The sequence below is a fragment of the Notechis scutatus genome, chromosome 4 (genome assembly GCF_049901735.1).
Source record: "Notechis scutatus isolate UNSWTSFEM ecotype Mainland chromosome 4, rNotScu1.2, whole genome shotgun sequence".
Taxonomy (NCBI): Eukaryota; Metazoa; Chordata; class Lepidosauria; order Squamata; family Elapidae; genus Notechis; species Notechis scutatus.
This window is the reverse complement of record NC_142012.1, coordinates 103,090,638-103,116,108: the sequence shown is the minus strand read 5'-3', so window position 1 is coordinate 103,116,108 and position 25,471 is coordinate 103,090,638. Positions and strand designations below refer to the sequence as shown.

The 25,471-nt window shown below is 39.4% G+C and overlaps 2 protein-coding genes across 4 annotated transcripts in view; one reads left to right on the top strand and one right to left on the bottom strand.

Annotated features, from left to right (window-relative positions):
• Positions 1-7,529, top strand: part of DPYSL4 (dihydropyrimidinase like 4) — a 31,676-nt gene extending 24,147 nt beyond the window's left edge. For all 3 annotated transcript variants that reach the window (XM_026670663.2, XM_087964269.1, XM_026670665.2), the window contains 5 exons: positions 93-234; positions 1,623-1,793; positions 3,071-3,250; positions 4,351-4,522; positions 6,222-7,529. In XM_026670663.2, coding sequence (XP_026526448.1) covers positions 93-234; positions 1,623-1,793; positions 3,071-3,250; positions 4,351-4,522; positions 6,222-6,313 — 757 coding nt within the window. In that variant the 3' untranslated portion in view covers positions 6,314-7,529. The remainder of the gene's footprint in view (positions 1-92; positions 235-1,622; positions 1,794-3,070; positions 3,251-4,350; positions 4,523-6,221) is intronic.
• A 13,089-nt stretch (positions 7,530-20,618) lies between these two features.
• Positions 20,619-25,471, bottom strand: part of STK32C (serine/threonine kinase 32C) — a 197,940-nt gene continuing 193,087 nt past the window's right edge. The window contains exon 12 of the mRNA XM_026670705.2: positions 20,619-24,784. Coding sequence (XP_026526490.2) covers positions 24,646-24,784 — 139 coding nt within the window. The 3' untranslated portion in view covers positions 20,619-24,645. The remainder of the gene's footprint in view (positions 24,785-25,471) is intronic.

Sequence of the window (25,471 nt, the reverse complement as noted above, 5' to 3'; positions counted from 1 at the left end):
ATTTCAGAAGTGCTATAGATGTTGAGTGTCATGGAGCCTCTTGGTTTTTTGTTTGTTTGTTTGTTTACTGATTTGATATTTCTTTTAATTAGTGGGGATCTTCAAGTGGTGGGCAGTGCTCACTGTGCCTTCACCACAGCCCAGAAGGCAGTTGGAAAGGATAACTTCACTCTGATCCCAGAAGGAACAAATGGCATTGAAGAACGAATGTCAATAATTTGGGAAAAATGTGTGGTAAGTTCAGCTGGAAAAGTTTGTTACAAAACAATGAAGTTTTTGGTCATAACTTGATCATTTGCTATTGACTGTGTAGGAGATTTCAAACTTTAATCTTTCATGATGTAAGATCCTAGGGCAAATTCATGAATGCACATTCAATTTGCAGGTAGACCTCAACTTACAATTATTTGTTTAGTGACTGTTCAAAGTTACAATGGCACAGGAAAAAGGCTGACCCCTTTTCCACATTTACAATTGTTGCAACATCCCCATAATCACATGATCCAAATTCAGACTCAGTGGTTAAGATGCTGGGCTTGTTGGCTGGAAAACCAGCAGCCCAGGCTTGAGACCTGAGTTCCATGCAATGGGGAGAACTCCCATCCTCGCCCCAGTTCCTGCCAACCTAACAGTTTGAAAACATGCAAATGTGAGTAGATAACTAGGTACCCCCTTGTTGGGAAGGTAACAGCACTTTGTGACATCTGGCCACATGAACCCAGAAATGTCTTCAGACAGTGCTTGCTCAATGGCCTTGAAACTAAGATGAGCAGCTCCCCCTCTATTGTCTGCAATTGCTAGTGGAGAAAAATCCACAGGAATTCCATTACAAAAATTCATACATTTTGGATTGATGTGGAAAGAAGTTCATTATTATGAGAAAAGCTCAAACTTCTCATGTCTTTAAAAGAGAACAGAAAATAATACCATTTCCAAATTCTTTATATCCCAACCTTCTCTCTGGGTCATCAGAAGGATTCACTTGGCTTGAGTCAAACCTTCCATGACTTGGACCTAGTAGATCAGTATATCTAGAGGTTCTGTCTAGAGCAAATGTGTTCAACCCACAAGTTGTGGTCTGCATGCAGCCACAAAAGGATTGTAAGCTTTCAACATTGTTATGCGATTTATATATATGAACTATATTATAACTTTTATATGTAGTCCAAGACAGTTCCTCTTTACTCAATGCAGCCCAGGAAAGCCAAAAGATTGGACACCCAAGATCTAGAGCAGGCCTGCCCAACTGGTAATCCCCACGCCGATACAGCCTGTGCAGACCACACCCACCCTGGCTCCAATATATCATGATCCGGCCTGTAACGCGATCCAGTTTAACACCCCTGATCTAGAGGCTGTCAGAACTAGTCTACCATGAAATAATTTATTTATCCTATGAACATGTAGTAAATTATTTTTTAAAAAAGATGCCATTTATTGGGGATAAATTTGAAAGTGAAATCATGGAATCTGTGAATTGTATTTCATGAATTCATAAGAAACATAATTCAAATTATTATTTTTCCCACCTCATATTTTTTCTCTTTCTTTCTCTCTCCTTTTCTGCCTCTCACCATTCCCAAACACACACACACACACACACACACACACCTCATTTCTAGGCAGCAGGGAAGATGGATGAAAATGAATTTGTAGCAGTGACCAGCACTAATTCAGCCAAGATTTTCAACTTCTATCCCAGGAAGGGGCGGATTGCTGTGGGGTCAGATGCTGATTTGGTTATTTGGAACCCTAAAGCTACAAAGATCATTTCTGCAAAAACCCACAACTCGGTAAAAGCAAACAATAATTACACATTTTATTTTTCATTGAATTAGATGTTCCATAGTTTATAATAGTCATTATTGTGATCTGACTGAGCTTTCTCGTTTTCCTATATCATTTTCTACATCGGTTAGCTTTGAAAGTATTGATGCTACGTACAAATTACTGGGTATGAATTACAACCTTAATTTACAGTTGAAATGAGCATCCTTAACTTTAGTTGCATTATACCTGTTCATCATAGAGAGAGTTTTTTTTCTTGTTCATAGCTATGTGCTCACTTGTTAATATTTTGTTACTCGAGTATTTCATTTTGGGAAAAGTTGGGCAGAAATGGTAGAAATAATGATAGTTTCAATCTCATTGTTGAATTTCAGAAGGTACATAATTCTGATGTAGCACACTGATCCATCTATTTCAGTCCTGTCTCTAACTGGCAGTTCTCAGGATTTCCTTTGTAATGTGAGGATTTAATCTCTGTGTGTCAGAACTTGGTCTTTTTATGCAAACAGTTACAACCCTTCCCCACTGCTCTTCCATTGGGCATCAAGCTTCTCAAGGGAACATCTAACTAGGCTTTGGCCAAAAGAAGGACAAAGCTGCAGCAGGGCATTCCTTTAGGCTTCTGGGAGACTTAGCTCAATTTATTAAAAAATTCTATCTCTTGATTTATCTTATAGTAAGATAAATTTAGTTGTAATAGATTATAGAGTGAAGATAAACCAAGCTGTGGCCTGTTCATGAGTCAGATTGCTATTATGTATTCTCTGTGATTGGGAACCCTGCCTTGTCAAGGGAGATAATATTTGATGTTGAGATTTTACATCAATCGTTGGTTATAAATTCTCTCTGGAATTGGGGCTTTCAGTCATTTTCTTTTTTTCTGTCAAGTTTCTCATGTTTTTGAAAGCAAGATAAAAAAAGCTTTTACAACACTTCATTGGGAAATGCATATACTGAGCAATTGATATTCTTGAATTATATGAATGATACTTGAATTGCGCTGCATCGTATTTGTACAGACTCTTAAATCTATCCCATATTGGTCCAGCATCATGCCATAAGCCTAACATAAAAGACTGGCTAACCTGTGTGCCCTACATACAGCTTAAAATGACACATATTCACAATATTACTTGGAGAATATCAAGGTTATATGTACCTTTCCATCCCAGAATGTATAGTTTTCTTACCTTTATTTGAATGATGTACGTGGACATTGGTGCATTGAGTCCTGTGATTTTGCTTGAATATTAACCTGAGTCTGTAATATTTGTTTTGCCAGAATGTGGAATACAACATATTTGAAGGAACTGAATGTCATGGTGTCCCCACAGTGGTTATAAGTCAAGGGAAGGTTGTATTGGAAGATGAAAACCTCTGTGTCACCCCAGGTGTTGGCCGTTTCATTCCTCGAAAGACATTTCCTGATTTTGTTTACAAACGAATAAAAGCTCGGAATAGGGTGAGAATTTTTTTGTATGTGAAATCTATTTCATTATTAGTTAAGGCTTACTATGTCTGCACCATCAAAAGTTCAGGACGAGGACTGAGAAGAAACAGTCTGGGAAAATCAGAAACATGGTGTTCAATTAAGATTTTAAGAATAATTGGTTTTCCGTCACACACGTCCAGATTTTCTGTTTTCTGTAAAAGAAGTTACATTTACATTGTGAAGTAGCCTAGGCAAAGAAGTTGTAACCAGGTTCTTACAGGAACCAAAGACACACTGTAGCAACTGCATTATGGTTTAACATATATACTGTGTTTCCTCTGGAAATATGACCTACCCCAAAAATAAGTCAGCTTGATTTTTACACGTGTGCCCAAGACCCTCACCACTCCAGGATGCACAGGTAAAAATTAAGCTAGGGTAGAGCTGCCCTACTACTTCGGACAGTTGCAGCCAGGCCTCGCACACCCCAGCACCTGTTTTGCCTGCCCATTTCTTCTGAGGCTGGCAAGACTCCTTTTCACTGTCAGAGACCTTCAGGAAAGCCTTGGTGGCCACAAAAGAAGTTCCTAAAGGCCTCTGACAGTGAAAAGGAGGTGACACACGCAAGTGAGGTGAATCAGTGGAAGACACTCCGCCTGAAAATAAGATCTGGTGCCTTTTTTGGTAACAAAAAAAATATATATTAGACAGGGTCTTATTTTGGGGGAAACACAGGTATATATAATACAAGAGAACTTAGATGACAGCTGACTAAAGATCAGTGAACTTCACAGTTAAGCAAAAATTTGAATTTAGGGTTCTCTTTCCATTTTTGCCATTACCATTCTCACCATTATATATTCCGTTTTTAAGTTTGTATTAAATACAAATTAAACCTGAAGAATACGACATTTGTGCATGTTGTGCATTTGTACAACATGTTTAGTATGTGAGAATGTTTGTCCTTCACAGCACACCAGAAGACAATGGCAGATTGCTTCTAAATTGTAGCCAGGAAAATTAAATCAAGCTTGATTTTTAATCCTAAATTGTTTACCCATAAAGTTGTCCATGGAATTCTGTAAAGTCCTTGTTCTATAATAATTCTCCCTTTTATTGTATGTTTATAGTTGGCTGAAATCCATGGTGTACCTCGTGGGCTTTATGATGGACCTGTTCACGATGTCATAGTAACAGCTAAAGCTGTTGCTCCAGCTCCTACCTCAAGGATAGCTACTTGCTCAGGCAAAATACAGGTTCCACCAATCCGCAACCTTCATCAGTCAGGTTTCAGTCTGTCTGGTAAGTCAAGTTGTAAACAAAAACAAAAGAATAAAAAAAATTGAGACGATAACAGAATTATCAAAATGAGAGCTTACTATTATCTTTTAGATCATCAATTGGTAAGCAGTGCCTGACTTATTTTTCAGTCATTATACAGCTCTTAGCACTTTATATGTGGTGATAATATATGCTGAATATATATTAAGGGAAGCTGGATTGGAAGACGAGGGTGGTTTTAAAATTGAAAGAGGGAACTGAATAAGAGGACGGACTTGCGTATGGGCGAGCGCTGGAAACAAAGCGTGGAAATATCTCTAGTTTATTGTTCCTCTCTGAGTTTGGCATCCTTCCCAGTGTGCGTTATCTGTGGACGTCCTCCAGCCCTTATCTTGCCTGGTTTGTGTTGCTTTTTTCCTTCTTCTTGTAACTGTTTGTGTGGGAGTTTTTTGTCTTCCATCAAGAATATTCGGAGCTTGGAAGCAAAGTGAAGGAATAAAAGGGGCTTCACCTGTTTTCTGTTTGACTGTGTTGTTTTGTATCCCATCCTGGGTCATCACATGATGTCTCTATAACCTACAAATAGGGCAAGCCAGTTGGACTTTGAAGAGTCTAGAGAGAAAAGAGTATTGATGCTTTTGAACAGCAGTGGGCGGAGAAGACTCATGAGAATACCACAGACAGTCAAGGAAAAAAACATTTCATTGAACAAATCAGCCCGGTGTTCCAATTTGAGGCACAAGTGTACTAGGATTGTATTATCCTACATTGGATATATTATGAAAAGAAATGCAGTAATTCTCTGGAAGAAAACTAATTCTGGGAAAGGTGAAAGGGAAGAGAAGAAGAAAATGGATCTGCAACAAGGAAGATAGAACGAATAGCATAGCAATCAATGCCCTTTTACAAGATTTGAAGGGTGAGGTTAGGGACAGATCACCATGGAGAAAATCTATGTGGCCATTAAGAGTCAAAACCAACTTGATGGCACATAATGTGATGATAAAGACTGATGATGTTCATTCCAGTAGGCTATAATAACTTTACACTCCAGTCATGTGTAATACTCCAGAAATTTCATTTTTTGATACTAAATACTTAAATGCTAAGCATTGGAGAATCCTTTAGGATCTATTCCAGCTACCTAAGCATTTTTAATTTTTTATTAATTTCAATTATGGAAATTAAGCACGATCATAAATCTATTGAAATTAATATATACAAAATTACTCCCTTTTAGTAGTTCCTCATATTTGACTGGAAGCTGAAAGCTTTTGTTAAAGCATTCTTTTACATGTGAATATGAAGATCTAGTTTACAAAAACTTCTTTTCACATGAATTTGGCAAATTTCAGCCTTAATTTATTCAGTTTCCTTTGTCAGCATAAATATGTTTGGTAGAATAATTCTATGAAGTCTAATTAGAAATAAATCACATCTGGCTAAATATTGTTTCCTTTGGGGGGAATTACATATATAGTTATCATATACTAGATACTACTCTCTCTGTGTGTGTGTGTGTGTGTGTGTGTACCATATCTGCTGTATGATAACTGTATGATGTGTAAACTACAGAGAGAGAGAGAGAATATATCATTGCAGGCCCAACTTGTTTTTAATTGTTATCACCATGTCATTGCAACCATAACAGCATACTGTACGATCAAATGCATGTTTTCATTTACTTATATTTAGACAGCCTATGTTATATCTCTTCTAGGATCTCAAGCAGATGACCATATTGCAAGACGTACTGCGCAGAAAATTATCGCACCCCCAGGTGGACGCTCCAATATTACGTCTCTGTCATAATAATTCCTGGCTGAAAATACCTGCATATAACTTTAATTATAATGGATGCTGTTAAAATCCATGGCTTAAATTTTCCTATCTGTATCAATGGATCTTAAAAGAGCATCTCTGTGGTTTCCATAAGGATAGATGAATTATGCAGGTGCATCTTACATTCCTTTTAGGTAATTTACCATTATGAAAAAAATCTGCCTTCTCTACACTCCCCAAGCACTTCTTTTTACTAGAAATATTTGGAAAACAGATTATTTTACACTGCCAAATTAAAGGGCTTGAATGGGAGTTTACAACAAAGAAATATGAAAATGATTTGCCTTGTAACTCAGGATAAAATTTCCCACTTTTTCTTTTCTAAGTCAAAACAATAAATATACCCTTTCCTAATGTATAGATTTCGTTACATATAGTAAATGCATTCCCTGAATTCCCCTAAATCTTCATTAACATGCCTGCAATTGTACAGATTTCTAATACTTTCTGACATGCTTCGCTATAGATTAGGTTATATCCAAGAAATACCTGAATACATGTGGGTTTTTTTTTATTTTCTACCTATAATTTATGCATTTTGTCTGGGAATAACTCCTGTACTATTTTGATACAAATAACTTGTTTATATTGCCCCCTTTTTTACTGAAAAAAACCTACATACATAAGGCCAAATGCTTACCTGTCTTGTTCCTCTGTACACATAATGGTAAGCCTTAAATTGTTTTCTTTTACCATGGTGAAGTGTTACATCTGAATACCTAAAGAAGTGGAGTACAGGTGTTTGTTTTTTCAGAATGGCATGCCAGGGGCCACAGTCCTCCCAAATTGTCAAGCCATGGCAAAATCTACAATTGATTTAATTTCATTTGCACCTACATTTACTTACACAGACATTATTATTGCTGGTAACTTTGAGAAGTTCTCCGATAGCTGCCCTAAAAACATTTATGGAATTTTGTATCATTGGAAGCCATAGACATTTGCTGGGGAAGAAGGCAAGTAGTGAAACATGCATCCAATGTTACAGTGCAATTGCAAAAGTGCAGACCTTGTATTGTGATGTCATGCTGCACACATTGTCATTGACATTGTATGTGGGTGTGGAAATTACGTGTGGGCCTAACAAGATATACTTCTGACTTAGATCATGGCTAATGATTGATGTCAAAATAATGAGAGCATAATTAGAAATAGATTTCCAAGCTTAGTTTAAAATTTACCATAAGTAGGTAATAATTTAATCCCAAATAAATCATGAATAAAACATTCTTCTACCCCTCCTACCTACCACTCTTGCTTATAATGTGACAGGTAGATTTCATTCAGTTATGTCTCTTGCTTTCACCTTGAGTGTGCTTAGGACAGCTATGGTTTTGTTATATCCTTGGAATCTTCATCAAGATTAAGACAATGAACTATGGCTGGAATTAACCATGGTTAGATGTAAGGTTTCAAAATGATTCCCAATATATTTTTGATCCTGCCAGTTGATGAAGAGCTACTTCACCAAATAGATTGTATCAAAATTATTGCCCTATGGTTGATCGTTGCAACTGACCAGTAAGTATTATCAAGCCAGAAAGGGCTTATGATTTAGTATATCTATAACAGTAGGAGATTCTTGAACATATTATTAGGAAACATTGTCACTCAGTATTGTGGCAGCATGGATATATTAAATACAAGTGTGCTCTGAATATTGATGGAAGTAGGTGTCATAGTGTCACTTTAGAGCTGGTATACAAATGCATCTAGTCTTTAAGGATAGCAGATTTTTTTAAACACAATTGTGGAGGTGCCAGTGTGTTTTTAGTCTTTGGTTAGTCTTGAATTTTTAAAGCAAATTATTTATATACTTTTTTTCCCAAGTATCAAGTGTAGACCTTATAAATAATTTTAAAAAACCATGTTTATGGAGGTCAGCTGCATACAGTTAACTTTTTATAAGACTTAAAGACAGGTTTATTATATTTAAAACACTGTACAGCAAATATGATCTTATATATTCCATATTATCCCATAAAATGATGGCTGTGACTCATTTTGCCTTTGTTATTTGCATTCAATAAAATTCTTGAAAATTAGCAAAAATTTCAAAGTCCATTCTTGATCTCTATTTTAACATATGTGTGATGCCAACTCAGTAGTTACTGTTTACAAAGACTTTGGCTATGCTGTATTTTATTCTTTGAAATGTATTTATTTAAGACAAAAATGCTGTGGATTAAGCAATCTTTACCTCCGAGGCACCCCATATCCATCCTGCCTATGCCCCCAAACCCAATATGTGCTTCGGTAGGCAGTAAATACAGTGAAGCAGAAATGACTGTGAGGGGCCTTGGAAAAAATCTGATGAGTGTTACAGGCCAGTGGCAGCTCCAATGCTTTTTCCTTCTGCAGTGCTTGCAAGATTTTGAATGCCTATTTGTCCCTGCTCTTTTGATGTTTGCTGTTCCTCCCGACCGACTCCCATTAACAGATATCCTATTGCAGTGGCACAATTAGTGTGGATAATGTGAATATAGCTCATGTGGCAAGGGATAGTGTTGTAAAAAGTATTATTAGTTTAGTTTACTTTATTGTCATTGCACCTCATACAACGAAATCAAGCACCATCTTCAGTACACATCATGACCATAACCATGAAAATAAACACACACATCCCTCGTCCTTCACACATTGAACCGAAAACCCCCGACACCACACCAACACTGCACTATACAGTAGAATTTAAAAGAGCTCCTGCCCTGGGATAGAAGCTGTTTTTCAGCCTATTTGTGCTTGTTTTTAATATTCTGTACCATCTGCCAGATGGCAATAGTTCAAAAAAAGGGTTCCCAGGATGAGATGGATCTTTGAGAATATTTTGAATTTTCTTAAGGCAGCGGGAGCTATAAAGCTCTTCCAAAGAGGGGAGAGGGCAACCAGTGATCTTCTGGAAAATGACATTAACTCTCTGGAGTGCTTTCCTATCTGCCACTGTGCAATTGGCAAACCATACAGGGGTGCAGTAAGTTAAGATACTCTCTATGGTGCAGTGGTAGAAGGTCATCAGCAGTATTTCATTCAGTTGTTTTCTGAGAAGTCTCAAGTAGTATAATCTCTGCTGGGCCCTTTTGACCAGGACTGCAATGTGAGCACCCCAAGTTAGGTCCTCTTTTATGGTAACACCCAGAAACTTAAAACTGGCCACTTGCTCCACTCAGTTTCCATTGATAAACAAGGGCTGGATGTCTGATCTGTTACTTCTATAGCCCACTATAAGCTCCTTGGTCTTGGTGTTGAGGACCAAGTTATTGTCTCCACATCATGAAAGCAACCGGTCCACCTCATCTCGGTAGGCAGACTCATACTTTGAAAGCATTTCATTTCTCATCCAAGAAGCTTCTTCAGTTCATCCTTTTGGAAAAAAACACTATTTGGACAACCATGATTGAGATGTCCATAGACAATTAAAAATTATCACTAACAAAATTAATGCTGCTGGTGGAATCCATTTTTCATCTCCTAATTTCATCTCCATTTTTCATCTCCAAGGAAGAGGCTCCCTTGCATCTTCCAACTCTGAATTGGGAAATCTAGAGTAGATATGGGGTTCACTTTTGAAAAACATGGGGAGGGCCCAAGAGGAAGGTCTGTGAATAGTAGTACCTTTGTGTGATACTAGTTCAAACTAACTTTTTTTTAAGTTTCCATCTTTATTTGGTTCTATACAATCCTTTGTCTTTCCTCCTCAACTGTAAAATCCAACAAATACCTTAATTTGTGAAAATAACTGCTTCAAATAGTACAATCTTTGGCCCAAGATATTCTGTACATACCACAAAACTATTTCCAAACTATTTCCAGTGTATATAAGCGTGTGCTGTATCTATAGACTGCCTGCAGCAGTCACTTTTAAATGAATTGCCCCAATTAACTGCAGTTTGAATAAATTGGAAGTTAATTAATCCAACCATCTCATCATGTAGGAAAATAGCATTGAAAAGCTAGCAAATAATAAAATAGAAATTAGGTCATCTTTACCATCTGGGGAAGCTGATATAGAGAATTTCAGTCATAGTTGGTATTGGAAGTTAAAACCCACCCCTCTCCTAGAAAATTGAAATATTTTGGGATATACTAAAAAGACAGAATAATTTCCCCTTAAAGAAAGAAAGAAGAAACTCAAGAGAGGTAGAAACTCAGCCCCGCCCCATATTAGTTAATGGGCCATTAAGGCCTGGGCCTTACATAACAAAGATCTACCTCCTTCAGGCAGAACCATTTAATTGCCCTTCATTGCATCATCCAGCAAGATTCAACCAAACTTAGCACACAGACAACCTACAAAATTAGCTATGACCTCTGACAGCAACCAATCAGAACACTCTTGCTGTGCCCCAGGAAGTTGAAAGCCAGAGAGGGCATAAAACCCAGGGACTCTCAGCATCTCTTCCCTTTTCACCCAGGAGCTCCAAGGCATATGATCCTGTCCACCATTAAACCATCTTTCCAAACAGCCTCCATGTTTCCAGTGTCTTTTTCCCCACTTGGAACTGAACCCAGAAGGATAATTCTTCCAACACTGGTATTCAAAGGAACATTCTGATTTTGCTTTTTGTGTCTGTGTGGCATTCACTGATTTGTTAATACAGTATGTAGGTTGCTATTCTGAATCCCAAAAATTATTCAGATTTTAAAAATTACATTAAAAGAAATGCATACATCTCTAACATTAATTTTCAAAGACAAGACCACTTCCTCGCCACTTCACCCTTCAAGTACTTCTGTTTTGAGACATATTTCAAACTTGATTCTTTATGCAATGAGCTTGACAGATTAATAGTCCATAGGATTTAGATTCCCTGCACCAGCTATATATTCAGTCTACAAATGGCCTCAGTGCCAAATAATGTGAAGTAATTTTCTTTGTGTTTGAAAAAGTGAGAAAATATTTTTTTATTCTCGCCACTTATATCATCTAATCTTGCAAGTAGCATAATAGTAGAGCATGAATTAATAATATGAAAACCATCAATAATGAATAATATAAGATGGGATTTTGTAAGGCTGCAAAGGACATGTTGCCAATTGTTTTTGTGCATTCTCTCAACCTGGGATTGCATCACTACACCTCACCATTGCTGTAATTCAGAGCAAGTTGCTACTTAAATGAGACAGAAGTGTTGCTTGTAGGCATTCTCTCAAAACAGCTTCATTTTTTGATTGTTAAATGAATTTGAAATGGCATCTAGAATGGAAGTCTAAAAATAGGTCAAATGATGCATGCATGAGTGTTTCCAGTTTGCACAGTCTGATTCAAAAGAGAGATTTCCAGCAGCAGCAACCAGCCTCCTCCACCTGTTCTTACAAAATGTTTTTTGGAAGGCTAATAATTTACAGATGGAGGCAGCTAAAGTCCTCTGTGACTAAAACATTGCAGGCTCTGGATGAGCGAGCCCTGTTGTATTTCACTGTTATCGCTTCAAAGAATAATTGGTTGTAGAATAATACAAAATAATAATACAAAAGTTCATTTTAAAAAGGTTATCATTTTTAATGATGAGCATTCTAATGATGGTAATGAAAGATGAGCACCGTTCATAGCTTGTACTCAAAGGAACATTTTAATCAAAGGTGGTATTCAGCAGGTTCTGATCAGTTCTGGAGAACCAGTGGTGGAAATTTTGAGTCGTTTGGAGAACTGGCAAATCCCACCTCTGACTGGCCCCGCCCCCATCTATTCTCTGCCTCCCGAGTCCAGCTGATCGGCTGGGTCTTCTTTTGTTCCCCTGCACAGGAGAATGGAGCTGGAAAGCAGGTTAGTGGGGTGGGGAGGGAATGGGATTTTGCAGTATCCTTCCCATGGAGTGGAGTGGGAATGGAGATTTTACAGTATCCTTCCTCTGCTATGCCCACCAAGCCACGCCCACCAAGGCACGCCCACAGAACCGGTAGTAAAAAAAAAATCCCACCACTGATTCTGATTCTGCGTTTTGTGTGTATGTGGCATTCACCCATGTATTTTGTCAACTTTTCTACAATTTATGGTGTCGTGAAATACTTGAAGCCTGTTTCATAACAACTGGTGACTTTACTGCATCTTAGAAATAAGGCTCCTGTGCGGGGCCTGCGTGTCATACATGTAAGAGAGGCATTGATTGGTTTTGGCACATATTTTTGAAGGTTTATGGTAATGCATAATTTGACTTGTGACTGTGTGACATACTTGGACTTCAGAAGCAGAAATACTGCTTTGCACTTCAATGTTCGCATATCCCTTGAGAATGAAAGCGATTCGTTGTTCCCATTTCAAAACAAGCCGAAACTCAAGATACTTTGCTAGCCCTAGGAGAAATCTAAAAAAACTCCCTTTCCTCATTTTTTTCCTTGATGCTCAATATGATACCGGGTACAAAAACATAATCATTTTCTTCCATTTTTAATATTTTAGTGGAGCTCTTATTTAGTCTCTATGATTCCCTATTGTAGAAGCCTAAGCATTGTTGGGTTCTAAAGGATTAAAAAAAAAGGGACAGAAGATCTTTTGAGTAGAGAGGGAGAATCTTAACAAGAAAAGAAGAAGAAAAAACATTCCGAATGCTACAGGTAGCCCTTGACTTATGATGGTCATAAGGACTGGAAAATTCATTGTTAAGTGATGTGGTCATCACGTGAGACCATGTGACTGCACCCAATTTCAGGGCCTTTTTTGTTGTATTCGTTAAACAAATCACCCATGATTGTTAAGTGAGACAGCATGTGACTGTGACTTGAGACCTCTGTCTGGCTTCCCCATTAGCTTCATTTGTCAGAAGCCAGCTGGAACACTGCAAGTGGTGATGAGGTGACCAAAAGGATGCTGCAATGGTCATAAATGGAAGGACCAGTCATAAGTGTCTATGGAGATTCTCAGTCATCCAGGTCATGGTTGTTGACCCAAAGGTGCTTTTTCAATCAGCAACTGGACTTTCTGTTTTTTCTTTGAAGAGTTTCACTTCTCATCTAAGTCATAAGTTACTTTTTTCAATACCATCCTACCTTGGTTGCTAAATGAATAAGGACTACCTGTGCTAGTATTTGCTAGTATATGGAATCATAGAATGTGAAGGCTAGGAAGGATCTTGGGGTTTGTCTTGTTCAACCTTCCACCCAGTGCTGAAATTCATTATTACATCCCAACAAATGCCATCCAGATTTTGTTTGAACATATCCAGCAGAGTCCCGCTTTCCAAGGAAATCTCTTTACTGAACCATTTTTACCATTAGGAAATTTTTCCTGGGGTCCAACTGAAACCTCATATCTTGCAATTGAAATCCATTCTTTCTTGCCCTGTGCTCTGGAACAATTCAATACTTCTGTCCTCTCTTCTTTAGGACAACCCTTCAGAATACTTGGAAGACAATCTCCATATTTCCCCAGACTAAACATACTGAAACCTTCCAACCATTCCTTACACATTTTTTTCCAAGCTCTTTACCAATGTCCTTCCTACAATGTGTCTATATGGAGATTCTCAAGCATCCAGGTCATGGTTGTTGTCCTGAAGGTGCTTTTTTCAAGAGGCAACTGGACTTTCTGGTTTTTCTTTGAAGACGTTTTGCTTCTCATCCAAGACGCTTCTTCAGCTCTGACTAGATGGTGGGGAATGGAAGCATTTATACTCCTTGAAGATAGCTGGTTGAGTCGTTGAGGCCAGAAGAATGCCAATGACCAACTGTTCCATCCCCCACCATCCAGTCAGAGCTGAAGAAGCTTCTTGGATAAGAAGTGAAACATCTTCAAAGAAAAAAACAGAAGTCCAGTTGCCTCTTGAAAAAGCGCCTTTGGAACTTCCTACAACGTGGTATCCAAAACTAGATGCAATATAGGGAAACAATGACTTTTTGCTGTTGTAGCTCTGTGTCTACCATTTAGGACCGAAAGGTGCTGTTCAAAAGGCAACTGGACTTTCTTGGGGCTTTTTTTTCCCCTTGAAAATGTTTTGCTTCCCCATCATTCAGTCAGAACAGAAGAAACTTCTTGGATGAGAAGGGAAACATTTTCAAGGAGAAAAAAAAAAGAAACTCCAGTTGCCTTTTGAACAGCATCTTTGGGACAACCATGACCTGGATGACTGAGAATCTCTATGTAGACATCTACCATTTAGGAATGCATTTGTCTGTCTAGTATCCTATTTTTGAAAAATTCCTCACCCTCTTTGGCTTTAACTTATCCATGCCATCCCCACCTCCCAGATATATTTCTAAATTTGTTGAATCTGGCAATCTTGTAATCAACTGTGCCTGCACTCCAGATTGTCTTTTGGTAGTATCTTGAACTGCAAAAATGGCATGGTCAGTCTCTCCCTGCTTTTATGTCTTCATCCAGATTTTTCCTATTGGTAAATCAGGAAGACCCTGTCAACCTTCTAGAAAATTAAAACCAGAAAATCTACTGAGGAATTTTGGAGACTATGCAGAGTGAACTGGTTTTTCAGTAGATGTCTAGATGGTTATTACAATGTCTTTCCTTCCTGAAAATAGTATGGCCCAAAAGAGCAATATCCATTTTGCTTGACTTCATTATTTATACTATACACAACACAAAAGAATATCTTCGTTGCTTCCCTTGTTGCAGTGGCCCCCAACCTTTTTTGAACCAGGGACCGGTTTCACGATTATTTATTCTTCCACAGACCAGTACCTGAGTAACGCGAAACTCCACCGCCATCGGGACGGCTCTTCGTTCGAAGCCGAAACTAAGGCACGAGCACCCAAACACCACTTTCCAACTGAAAACCCGGAAGCACTTTCCAACCCAAAACCCGGAAGCAACCGAAAACCCGGAAGTGCCGTCGAAACAAGATGGCGGCGCCCAAGCTTTGTGGCTCGGTAAAAAATGATCCACGGACCGGTACCGGTCCAGGGACCGGTGGTTGGGGACCCCTGCCTTATTGGACTCCTACATTCAGATTCATTTCTTAATTGAGAAAATGAATGGAAACATCTCACAGTGTTCTTAATGCCCTGTAGTTTCTTTCCTGCTTCCAATTCTCATCAAAGCTGGAGAAGAACATTTCCCTCCTTCCCTTCCACAACAGAAGCATGAAAACAGCAGAGATTTGGATCTGTTTACCTTTCATTAATAGAAATGCTCATAGCTAACTTTGAAGCCAGGCACCAAAGTAGAATATTGGGAAAGTAATATATTATTTACCTTTGGTACTGCAGCTTTTCAGCAGGAAGGAAGAAAGCATTCACAAAATTAAGGTGCTTTTTTTACTACCTGACAACATTTGTTGAAATACAAAATGTATTGTTCCGATGTTAGTAACTAAGATAAGAATATGAAGGTTTTGGGATCCTTGCCAAGATTGTTCTCACCAAACAGGCCTTGTGCTTTTTTTCTTTGAAATAACCTAACAGAGGTCTTCATTTTTTTTAGCTCCTGCCCCCATTTGTCAACCATATCTGTATTTTCTGACATGCACCTGTCTTGTGTTTGGCTCCCACGCCAGTTCCCACCTCCTGTCCTTCTCTCCCACTTCACAAAGGATCTCCCATAATCTTCAGCAGCCATCGTAGCCCAGCCAATTTTCCAAACGGCCAGCTTCACTGCCTGCTAAACATCCCTCCTTCTGTTTTTTGCCTGGAACTGTGTCACAAATAGATTTAAAATAAACCATTTCTAACTTTTGAAAAGGATCTAAATCTCATAAGCCTGCCAAGGCTCTGGGATGAATCGCTGGAGTCTCATAAGCTTTGGTAATTTTGCAAGATTTGAGACAAACCATTGCATCAGTTTGTATGGTTGCTGACTGCAGTAGCTTAAGAGCCAGAAACATTTGTCTTTCTAAGGTGACAGACTTTCCAGCACTAATAATTTATAGCATGCCTAAGCCATTGTTGTAGAAATATATCTCTGTTGCAGGCAAGTTATATATATCATCATGAGGATGGCAGGGTGATGGTAGTAGTGGGGGGAAAATCATCTTAAAAACTACCAGTCCCCTAGTTCCTTGTGTCTGGGGTAGCTGTTAGAGAGCAAAACTTTATAAGTAAAGATGTAACAGTGAGAAAACATGCTGGTGGTGAGGTTTAAGCTCCACAATAGAGTGGGCAATTGTCTAGCCGGTGTTTTTCAGCCTTGGCAACTTTCAGATGTGTGGGCTTTAAGTCCCAGAATTTCCCAGCCAGCCTGACAAAGGAGGGCAAATAACCGATAGAAAATCATGATATAATGATGCAAACTCTGTCCCATTTATATTTGTGTCACAATATTGCAAGCAAATCAGTAAAGGGCGAACCCCTGGACATGATGTTATGATGTCAGAGAGAGACTGCAGAACCAGGGGAAGGAGTCAAGCAGGGAATTAATCCAGAATCTTTACATAGGCATAAGAAAGCAAGGTCCAACACACCCACACACCTTGAATGCCTTATCTCAGGGGTGTCAAACTAGATTTCATTGAGGGCCACATCAGGGTGTGTTTGACCTCAGGGGTTGGGGCGCATGACCAGGGAGGGCATGGCCAGCTTGACGTCACTTGTGTTGGAGGCACCCATGGCGGCCCAAGCTGTCTGCCAGCAAAAACAGGCTCTCAAGCTCCGTTTTTGGCTGCAACTGCCTCCTGCAATCGTCTCCCAAGCTCTGTTTTCACTGGCAGAGGCACTGCGGGCCGGTCCTTCGCTTCTTTCCATGGCAGTCCTGTAGGCCAGATCTAAGCACCCTGCAGGCCAGATCTGGCCCCCAGGCCTTGAGTTTGACACCCCTGCCTTATCTAATCTGGCCCAAGTGCATATAGCTAGCCTGAGAAGATTCCTGTGAAATAGGCACGAGCAAGATCAAGTCTAATGCCTGAAGAGGAGGACATAGTCAGGACTTTCTAGACAGTATGAATTGGATAGGCTATTCTAGCAGCAAATTTTAAGGCTTTCCTGGATTTGCATCTGTGCCCTTCATATACATGACTCTGGGCAGCTCTGGGAATTCTGGGAGTTGAAATCCACAGGTCTTAAAGTTGCAAGGGTTGGATACCTCTGCTCTAGAAGGTTCCAAATTAGGCTGGGCTAAATGCACCACCTTTGTGAGCCATCACACAGGCCTTTCTGGAAACGCATGCAAAGGAGATTAAAATACATTTGCATGAATTTGCCATATTCAGCCCATCTGGTACAACTTCACACAACAGTTGGACCACTCCATTTGAACTCCTGAAGACGAGACCAAATGGGCGGAAGAAGCATAGACCAAGTACAGCAGGTCATACAAGATATAATTTATTGCTAGGCATATAAATGTAACAGAAGATGTGAATGATAAGAGCTGCTGATGGAATTGCTGGGGGAAGTAAAGGATACTTCTGGGATTACTTTTTCATGAAAAATGTTGTAAATTCTCAAATTACCCACCCACCCACACGAGCAAGTGAGAAGGAAGCAAGTAAAAAGTGAGCCACTCTTTCTCTGGTGACCCAGTTTTTCTCTGTTTGATGTTTCCTTGTCCTCAGAAACAGCAACATTAATTAATTGTGATTGTCATTATATATTAATATTCCTATTTTAGAATTTGCTTGGGCCTCCACAGATGTCAAATCTTAAATTAGACTGATGTTTTTAATCTTTAAATTCTTGATCTGGGCCAGTGGTGGGATTCAAAAAAAAAAAAATTACTACTGGTTCTGTGGGCGTGGCTTGGTGGGTTTGATTGGTGGGCGTGGCTTGGTGGGTGTGGCAGGGGAAGGTTACTGCAAAATCCCATTCCCTCCCCACCCCACTGACCTGCTTTCCAGCTCTGTTCTCCTGTGCAGGGCAACAAAAGAAGACCCAGCCAATCAGCTGGGATTCAGGAGGCAGAGAATAGATGGGGGCGGGGCCAGTCAGAGGTGGCATTTGCCGGTTCTCCGAACTACTCAAAATTTCCACTACTGGTTCTCCAGAACTGGTCAGAACCTGCTGAATACCACCTCTGATCTGGGCCTATAGAATCTGAAAGCCAACATGCCCTACCAATCTGAAAGACTTAATTCAGATGGTTTGTTTGCCTTCTAATGTTAACTTGAAAATCTTGACACTACTGTACTATTCAAACTCCAGAACTGACTTTGTAAAATAATTATGTTTTTCTAACGCCTTCATTGCTATTAGACTAAGCCTAATCATGTTCACTTTGGCATTTAACTTTATCAGGTTTTACATTCAAATTACTTAAGTTTGGTTTTTTTAAAAAAACTGTTATTCTTCTTCTCTTGGCTTTTTGTCTGCCACTACTGCTCACTTTATTGTGCTGTAGCCTTAGATTTTAATTTTGTTGGACTTTTGTGAGATGCCTTGAGATAGTACCAAAATGACAAGATATAAATCTCTAAAAATGTCATCCATGGTTGAGAATTTTTCTTGCAATACATCCGAATACACCAAGGGTACTGTAGTTCTGAAATGAAATAATGTTAGCAACTGCAGTGCTCTAGAAAGCTACATTTATCTTATTTATGACAATGTATTCTCCCTAAAGTTCAAAAACTATTGGATATACTGACCCAAGAATACACAGCAGCCCACACAATATTAAGTTAAAAAGCAGGTGCCCCTATTAGAAGCAGGCACTCTTGAACTGACTTTAAGGTAACATACCGGCTATTTGCGCCCTATTTTATCTTGCTTATTAAGAAATGTTGTGATATCATTTCATTGTAAGTTGTTGAATTTGACTAGCACAATTGCTGATAAAGGGACAGCAGAAATCCACAGGAGACAATAATTATCAGTTATGCCTTTAAACATGTTTTAAACTCTGTACCAAACATGGCCTCTAGCCCACTCTAGTGGGGAAAAGAGTAAATTTATAGCACATTGAAACCTTGCTTTTTACATGCAATGCAGGTAGTAATCCCCAGGTTATGAGCATTCCCATAGCAGACCTTCGAAGTTACACGATAAGCACCCCCTAGCGTTTACGAACAAGCCCTGAAACTACGAAGCTTGCATCACCACGGCAATTGTTTGCCCTTACGAACCGCAGACGCTATGCAACATTCATCCTGATCCACCCTCCAAAGCTTCATTTGGGCATCCAGAGGCCTCATCCGGCCCATTGTAGGCTGAAATGGAGATCCGCCCCCTAGATGCTCCATTTCAGCCAGCAACATGCCAGGTGGAGGCCCGAACCAAGCATCGGAGGGGCGCCCACGGCTGAGAGGCTGGAGACTGCTTGCTAGATCTTCACAAGTTTAAGTGATCTGGCATGGCAGGTTGGAGGGGGGGAAAGCAATTTGGAGAATATGAGGTATTTCAGTGGGTTGGGGAGGCCTTAGGTGGTCTTAGGCAGGTGGCCTGTTCCATCAGTAGGCCCCCCATGGCTTTCCCCACCCTGAAATACCTCATGCGCACTTAACAAGCCTCGCATTCGATTAGCAAATGCGAGGGCGAAAAGAGGGAGTGATCTTCTTGATCACGGTACAAGATTCACTCCCACGAATCCTTGGGTTACCATTATATTCGTAACTCGAGGACTACCTGTACAGTGCAAAGGGTCTTTGGGATTCTCCACATCGCTACAGGCCTTGGGAAATTTCCAATTACTCGGCAGGATTACCATTTAATAGATATGTTCCTGAACTAAACGTTGCTCCTACCCAATTTCATCCTGTAATTCTCACTTGAGTAGGAAAACGAGGCCCATTGTTTCTCAATATGGCTTCTCCATGGTAGGAACCAAATTGTTGTAAAAGCTACTACTTTTTTTTCTTTCACAGTACAAATGCAATGACATTTTTGTACCCCATGACATGAATATAGCGTTTTCACTGAAATTCCCCCATAATAAATAATGCTCCTTAGCCTGCAATACAATTTTCAGAAAAACATGAACCTTGGTAGGGATATTTTACCAATTGCAGTTATGCTGAGGTAACTAGAAAAGAAGAGTCTTTCTCCGTGCACCAACATTCTATAATATTTCAACATTATCTTGGTAAAGTTGGATAGCTAAAATATTTTTTTTGTGCGTGAGGATTGGTTCAATGGAAAGTATTTTTGTGGTAGGAAGTCACTGATAGCAGGTTGAGGTTGTACATGAGTAGTAGTCTAATCAGAGATCAATAAGCTGTAGTCCTTCACATATTATTGAACTACAAGATCCACATAGTAAAGACAGGACTGTTACATCAAAAATATTTTTTTCCTTCCATGATTATTCAGTGAAAAAAACAAAGGACATTATGTGGGATAAAAACAAGTTGGCAGAAGACTGATGGCATACCATTTGTGCTCAATGTAGGTATTTATTCTAGAATTGTGGCTTAGAAACCATAGTTCTCAGATTATTTCCCACAAATTTCATACATTGAAGTGAAATTAAAATATAGATTTTATTATAGGTAAAGTATAAGACACATGCTTTAAAAATAAGTAAATTGTCAAAAGCGTGTGTCTTAAATCTTTCCTCAATGTTTCTGTACTAATAAACAGAAGCAGTACAATGCTGGAAAAATAAGATACGACGGGAAGGCAATATTTTGCTTATAACTGAAATGCCCAGGCACTAGTCCAGTTATCTTCTAAGTCATTGTTTTTCAATTTTGGCCACTTGAAAAAGTGTGTAGACTTCAATTCCCAACATACCCAAACTAGGATTCTAACTAGAGAATTCTGGAAGTTGAAGTTCACACACCTTCAAGTTGTCAAGATTGAGAAATATTAAGCTAAGCTGAAGGAAACCGAATCCAGTCTGGACAAGCTGAATAGTCCCTGCTGAATAAGATTTATTAATTCCAATAAATTTCAAGATATGAAGGCTACAATTCCTAACACGCCCATCCAGTACAATCAATGGCCATGTTGGCCACAAATGTTCAAGCTTGACTTCTAATACATGTATAGAATTTTAGGTTAGAAAACCCAGCCTATAGTTTAGAAGAGGGGTGTCAAACTTATGGTGGCGTCATGTGACATATCGGGGCTTTTTTCTCCTTCGCTAAACCGGGTGTGGGCATGGTCAGCATATGACACATCCGGCCTGTAGGCCGGGAATTTGACAGCCTTGTTGTAGAAGGATATTGCTACATTCACTATCACCATCCACCTGCTTTTTCCTAAGACTGCAGCAGTGATAGCACAGTTAAGTAACACAGATTCTGTAGAGGATTAGCTTCCCACATGGTTTTAAGTACCTTCAAGCATGCTTCTAAGCAGGTGCCAGGAGACTTGTGATTATTAGCCTATCATTCCTAAAGGTAGTTCAAAAGCATGTTCATTCCTTTCCTCTGGGAAAGGAAAGAATAGAATCCCTGGGCTGACTGAGGTTGCAGACAACAGTTCTGAGGGGAAAAGTGAATACTGTATAGTTAAGCAAGGCCTCTTCAACATCTGCAGTCCTCTTAGGAAAATGACAGAAGAGTATAGGAGGTGACTTGCAGCTGGGCATCTTTTATTGATTACCTGAAACAGAAATGACAAAGGAAGTGCCCTGTCTCCTGCCTAGTAGGCTTTTGAATCCAATTCATGGTGCTGGTTACTACCTATGATGCCCTTCACGGCACAGAATTAGGCTATCTGCAAGACTGTCTGTCCCCCATTCTTCCTGCCCACCCCACTGGATCAAGTAGGGAGGCATGCTCTGGATCCCTTTCCTCAAGCATTTTGTTAGACTCTGGACTCTGTTTATGCCTGCTGTGAAATGATCAGCCTTGTAAGCAAGCAAGCAAGCAAATGTATGGCTGCATGGTTTCTGAAGACAAAGAAAGGGAGAAACAGAAAAATAAGAAAGGGAAATCTTTGAGTATAATTCAGCCAAATTTAACCATTGTTCAGCCTTATTGGTCTCCTTAAACAGAAGCACAACTCCCCATAACAAATCAATACAACTAACTTTGCTGGCTCTGCATTTTATTAAATCGTGATTGTAAATCTTTTATTTTCTACCTTTAAAAAAAACAATGGATTTCCTATGAATTCATTAGCCAATAACCACACTTACTGGCTTATATCAATGCAAACATTTTAACAAGAAAGCCATTTCTTCTTAGATTCACATAGAACATTCAACACAAGGCTAATTAGACTAAACACTTTCTAAACAAACTAATTAGAGGCAAGTATTCAGTTTTAAAAATGCAACATTTTAAGTCTATGATTGATTACTAGAACATGCACATGTCACCCACACTTAGGTCTTGAATTCAGTTTGGAGTTTTAACTCTGTAGTAGAATCTATTGTGCTATGATGCAACTGAACAGGGATCAGTTGGCAAACCATGTTGGCACTTTAGCTTTCTTGAGGCATTAGGAAAAACAATGTGTGGATGGTCTGAAAAAAGACTGGATCCAGGCTTGTCTGAACATGGTTTATCCTGTATGAAATTATGAATCCTTAGTGTTAGGATTCCGTATCCCATGGGGACAATAACTACATAGGGCTGAATGTGGTTCTGTACTCACTACTAGACCTTACTTGTGAATGCAGGGAAGTGGTGGTGTTCTTTACCCAACACTCAAAAGGCTTTTGACTTTGAACATTCCTGTTGGCATGCTTGCAGCTCTGCTTGTAACATTTGACACTATGATAAAATAACTGGTGGAATAGCATAATCTAAACATCTGGACTATTAGCCACTTTGAGTGTTTCTCCCTTGACATCAAGTGAAGTTTTAATCATAGTACTAACACAATAACATTTACCATTCAACTGTAAATTGGATGTGCTATTTACCTGGCTATAATCTACAAATAGTGGCACTGAGAATAAAGCTTTGGTTTCTTTGTATATCTACACAAGCAAACTTGATTTTTCTTCCCTTTCTAATGATTCTTATGAAATATCGCTTGTGGACAATCTTTTGTTTCTTACTAACATCCACATAAAACTGTGGAAAATTAATCATGTTTTCATGGTAGTCCATATAAAAGGGATTATATCTCCGTTGTGTTGTTTGTTGAATTGACTGGATCATGAGTTGGTCAGAATTCCATCTTAATGGCAGGGAAAAAAAAAAAAAACTTGTTGCAGAGAAAATTGTAGCTTCAGAAGTAAGGCTGTAAGGATTCCTGTTTCCAAATGACTCTAGTCCAATGCTAGCAAATTGGTTTCAATAAGACAAGGCAGGTGGGTGGGAAATGCATCAACATTAAAAGCATGCAAAGTTCACTTTCTTTCAAGAAAACACAACTGAGATACAAACAGGACAATCTCTTCGAGGCTTGAACAAAACTGGAGTGAAACGAGTTACAAGATTTATGTACAACATATACGCTAATGTCAAGGATTCCTAGAGTTTTAAGAATAAAGCCACAATATAGTAAGAAAAAGCCTCAAGGCAGTCCTACTATTTTTATCTGGGGTAAATCCACTACATTCAGTGGATGTTATTCCCAGTAAATATGTGTAAGATAGCAGCCTTGGTATAAGAAAGAGGGAAAAGTGACTTTTGAAACAGTGAAAAAAGGCAGTATCCACAGCTGGAACCAGCATCAACATTTTCCAGTTTTTGTAAGAAGTTAAGACAGGTGACAATGGTTGATATATTTAAATCACACTTTGAACAGCATGAAGAAGTGAATTAAATGTTACTTCCTCGATCATTAGGGCATCTCAATCAACCCACGCTAATATCCTGCTCCTTTACAGGAGTGAAGAAAATGCTAACCTTAGTTCAGGTGCTTGTAAGCATACAACAATTCCTTGAAAGTCAAGGACAGCTTTGTGGAAAGATGCAGTGGTCTGACAAAAATAAAATTACCTTGCACTGCACCCTTTTAAAAACCCAGCTGTAAAAGTCAGGGCAGTTGGCCCAAGATGGGTGGATTCCAAAGCACTTGTTAAATCAGAGATCAAGCTTATTAAAAAGCCACATGAAGTCAAGGGCATCAGTTACGCCCCGGGCCCAGTGGGTAACTCTGGCAACTGCTGTGCTCTGTAAGAATCCACAAATGCTCTGAAAAACATCAAGGGGCAATTTTGCATGCCGCTAGCTTTTGTCTGACTGTTAGGACAAGAGTGGTGGGGCCTTTTCAAATGCTTTAGCCCTCCCACCTTGCCCGCTTTCATTCGGCATGTTCTCGGATATATGTTGCATTGGTGTCCCTGAAATATGCTTCAGATCACCTATCAAAAGAAACGGACAAAGAAAGAAATGGAACAGTTGTGTTGAGGTGTTGCATAGTAGCAAAGTCTCTGGTAACAGGAGATATTTTTTTTTTCCAATCCATGAGTTCTGTAAGAACTACTTGCTTTTTCTGTGGCTCTACAGTGTTGGTTTGTGTGACTCGTCTTCTTTTTATTTCCCCATCCACAAAAGTACCTGCTGTACTGTCATCTGCAACCTGAGAATGTTTTATGTAAGAGGCACACAAGCTTCTGGCCCCTTCGCCCCATCATCGTCCTAGCTGCTTCCTGTAGAGGAACAGACTGAGCTACACAGGTTTACATTGGAATGTTCAGATTCTGTTTCAGTCTCTGTTTCATCAGTGGTTTCAGGAGGAGAAAGAGACTCATTCATCTGATCCTGGCTCTTCTTCAACCTGCACAAGAAGGTAAAGCCAGTTATGTATAGGGCAAAGTAAACAATCAGAAAAGCATTGTCCTGAGATGAAATATTTGATATTTGATGGAGATTAGGATTCAGGTAGGCTTGTAGAACTGTGTCTAAGGTGCCTTGGTCTAAGGTGCCTTGTCACCAGGGGTGGGATTCTACCGCTTCGGCCTGATTCGGACGAACTGGTAGCTCCGACAATCGGCTGTTGCCCCCTTCCTCCCCGCTCCTAGTCTGTGCTTTCTTTCTGGTTTTTCCAGCTCAGCTGCTTTGCGCGGTATAGCAGATTGCCGCGCATCAGCTGTTTTACACACAGGGCTTGTAGCAGAAGGTGAGCTGCAAACGCTGCGCATGCAAAGCACGCACTCACCTAACTGGTTGTTCGACTCCCACCCCTTCTTGTCACTTCATTCTCCATACACTCCCTGGATATGCATTTCTGTCCCCTGCATATCCTACCTTTCAAAGGTTCCCTGGCAGACTGCATTCTTCATGTTTACTTGCCTGAGTAGTTCTAAAGCTACTCTGAGCATTCTCATCAAATGAAATAGGGCAAGTGAGTGTTAAGAGCAGGAACATCTAATAACAACATTCCTGTTAGTGTACAAAAACACCTAAGTTTGTCTGGTGCCATCTTTATTATTCTTTTGTTGCCAACTAAGACTTATATATTATC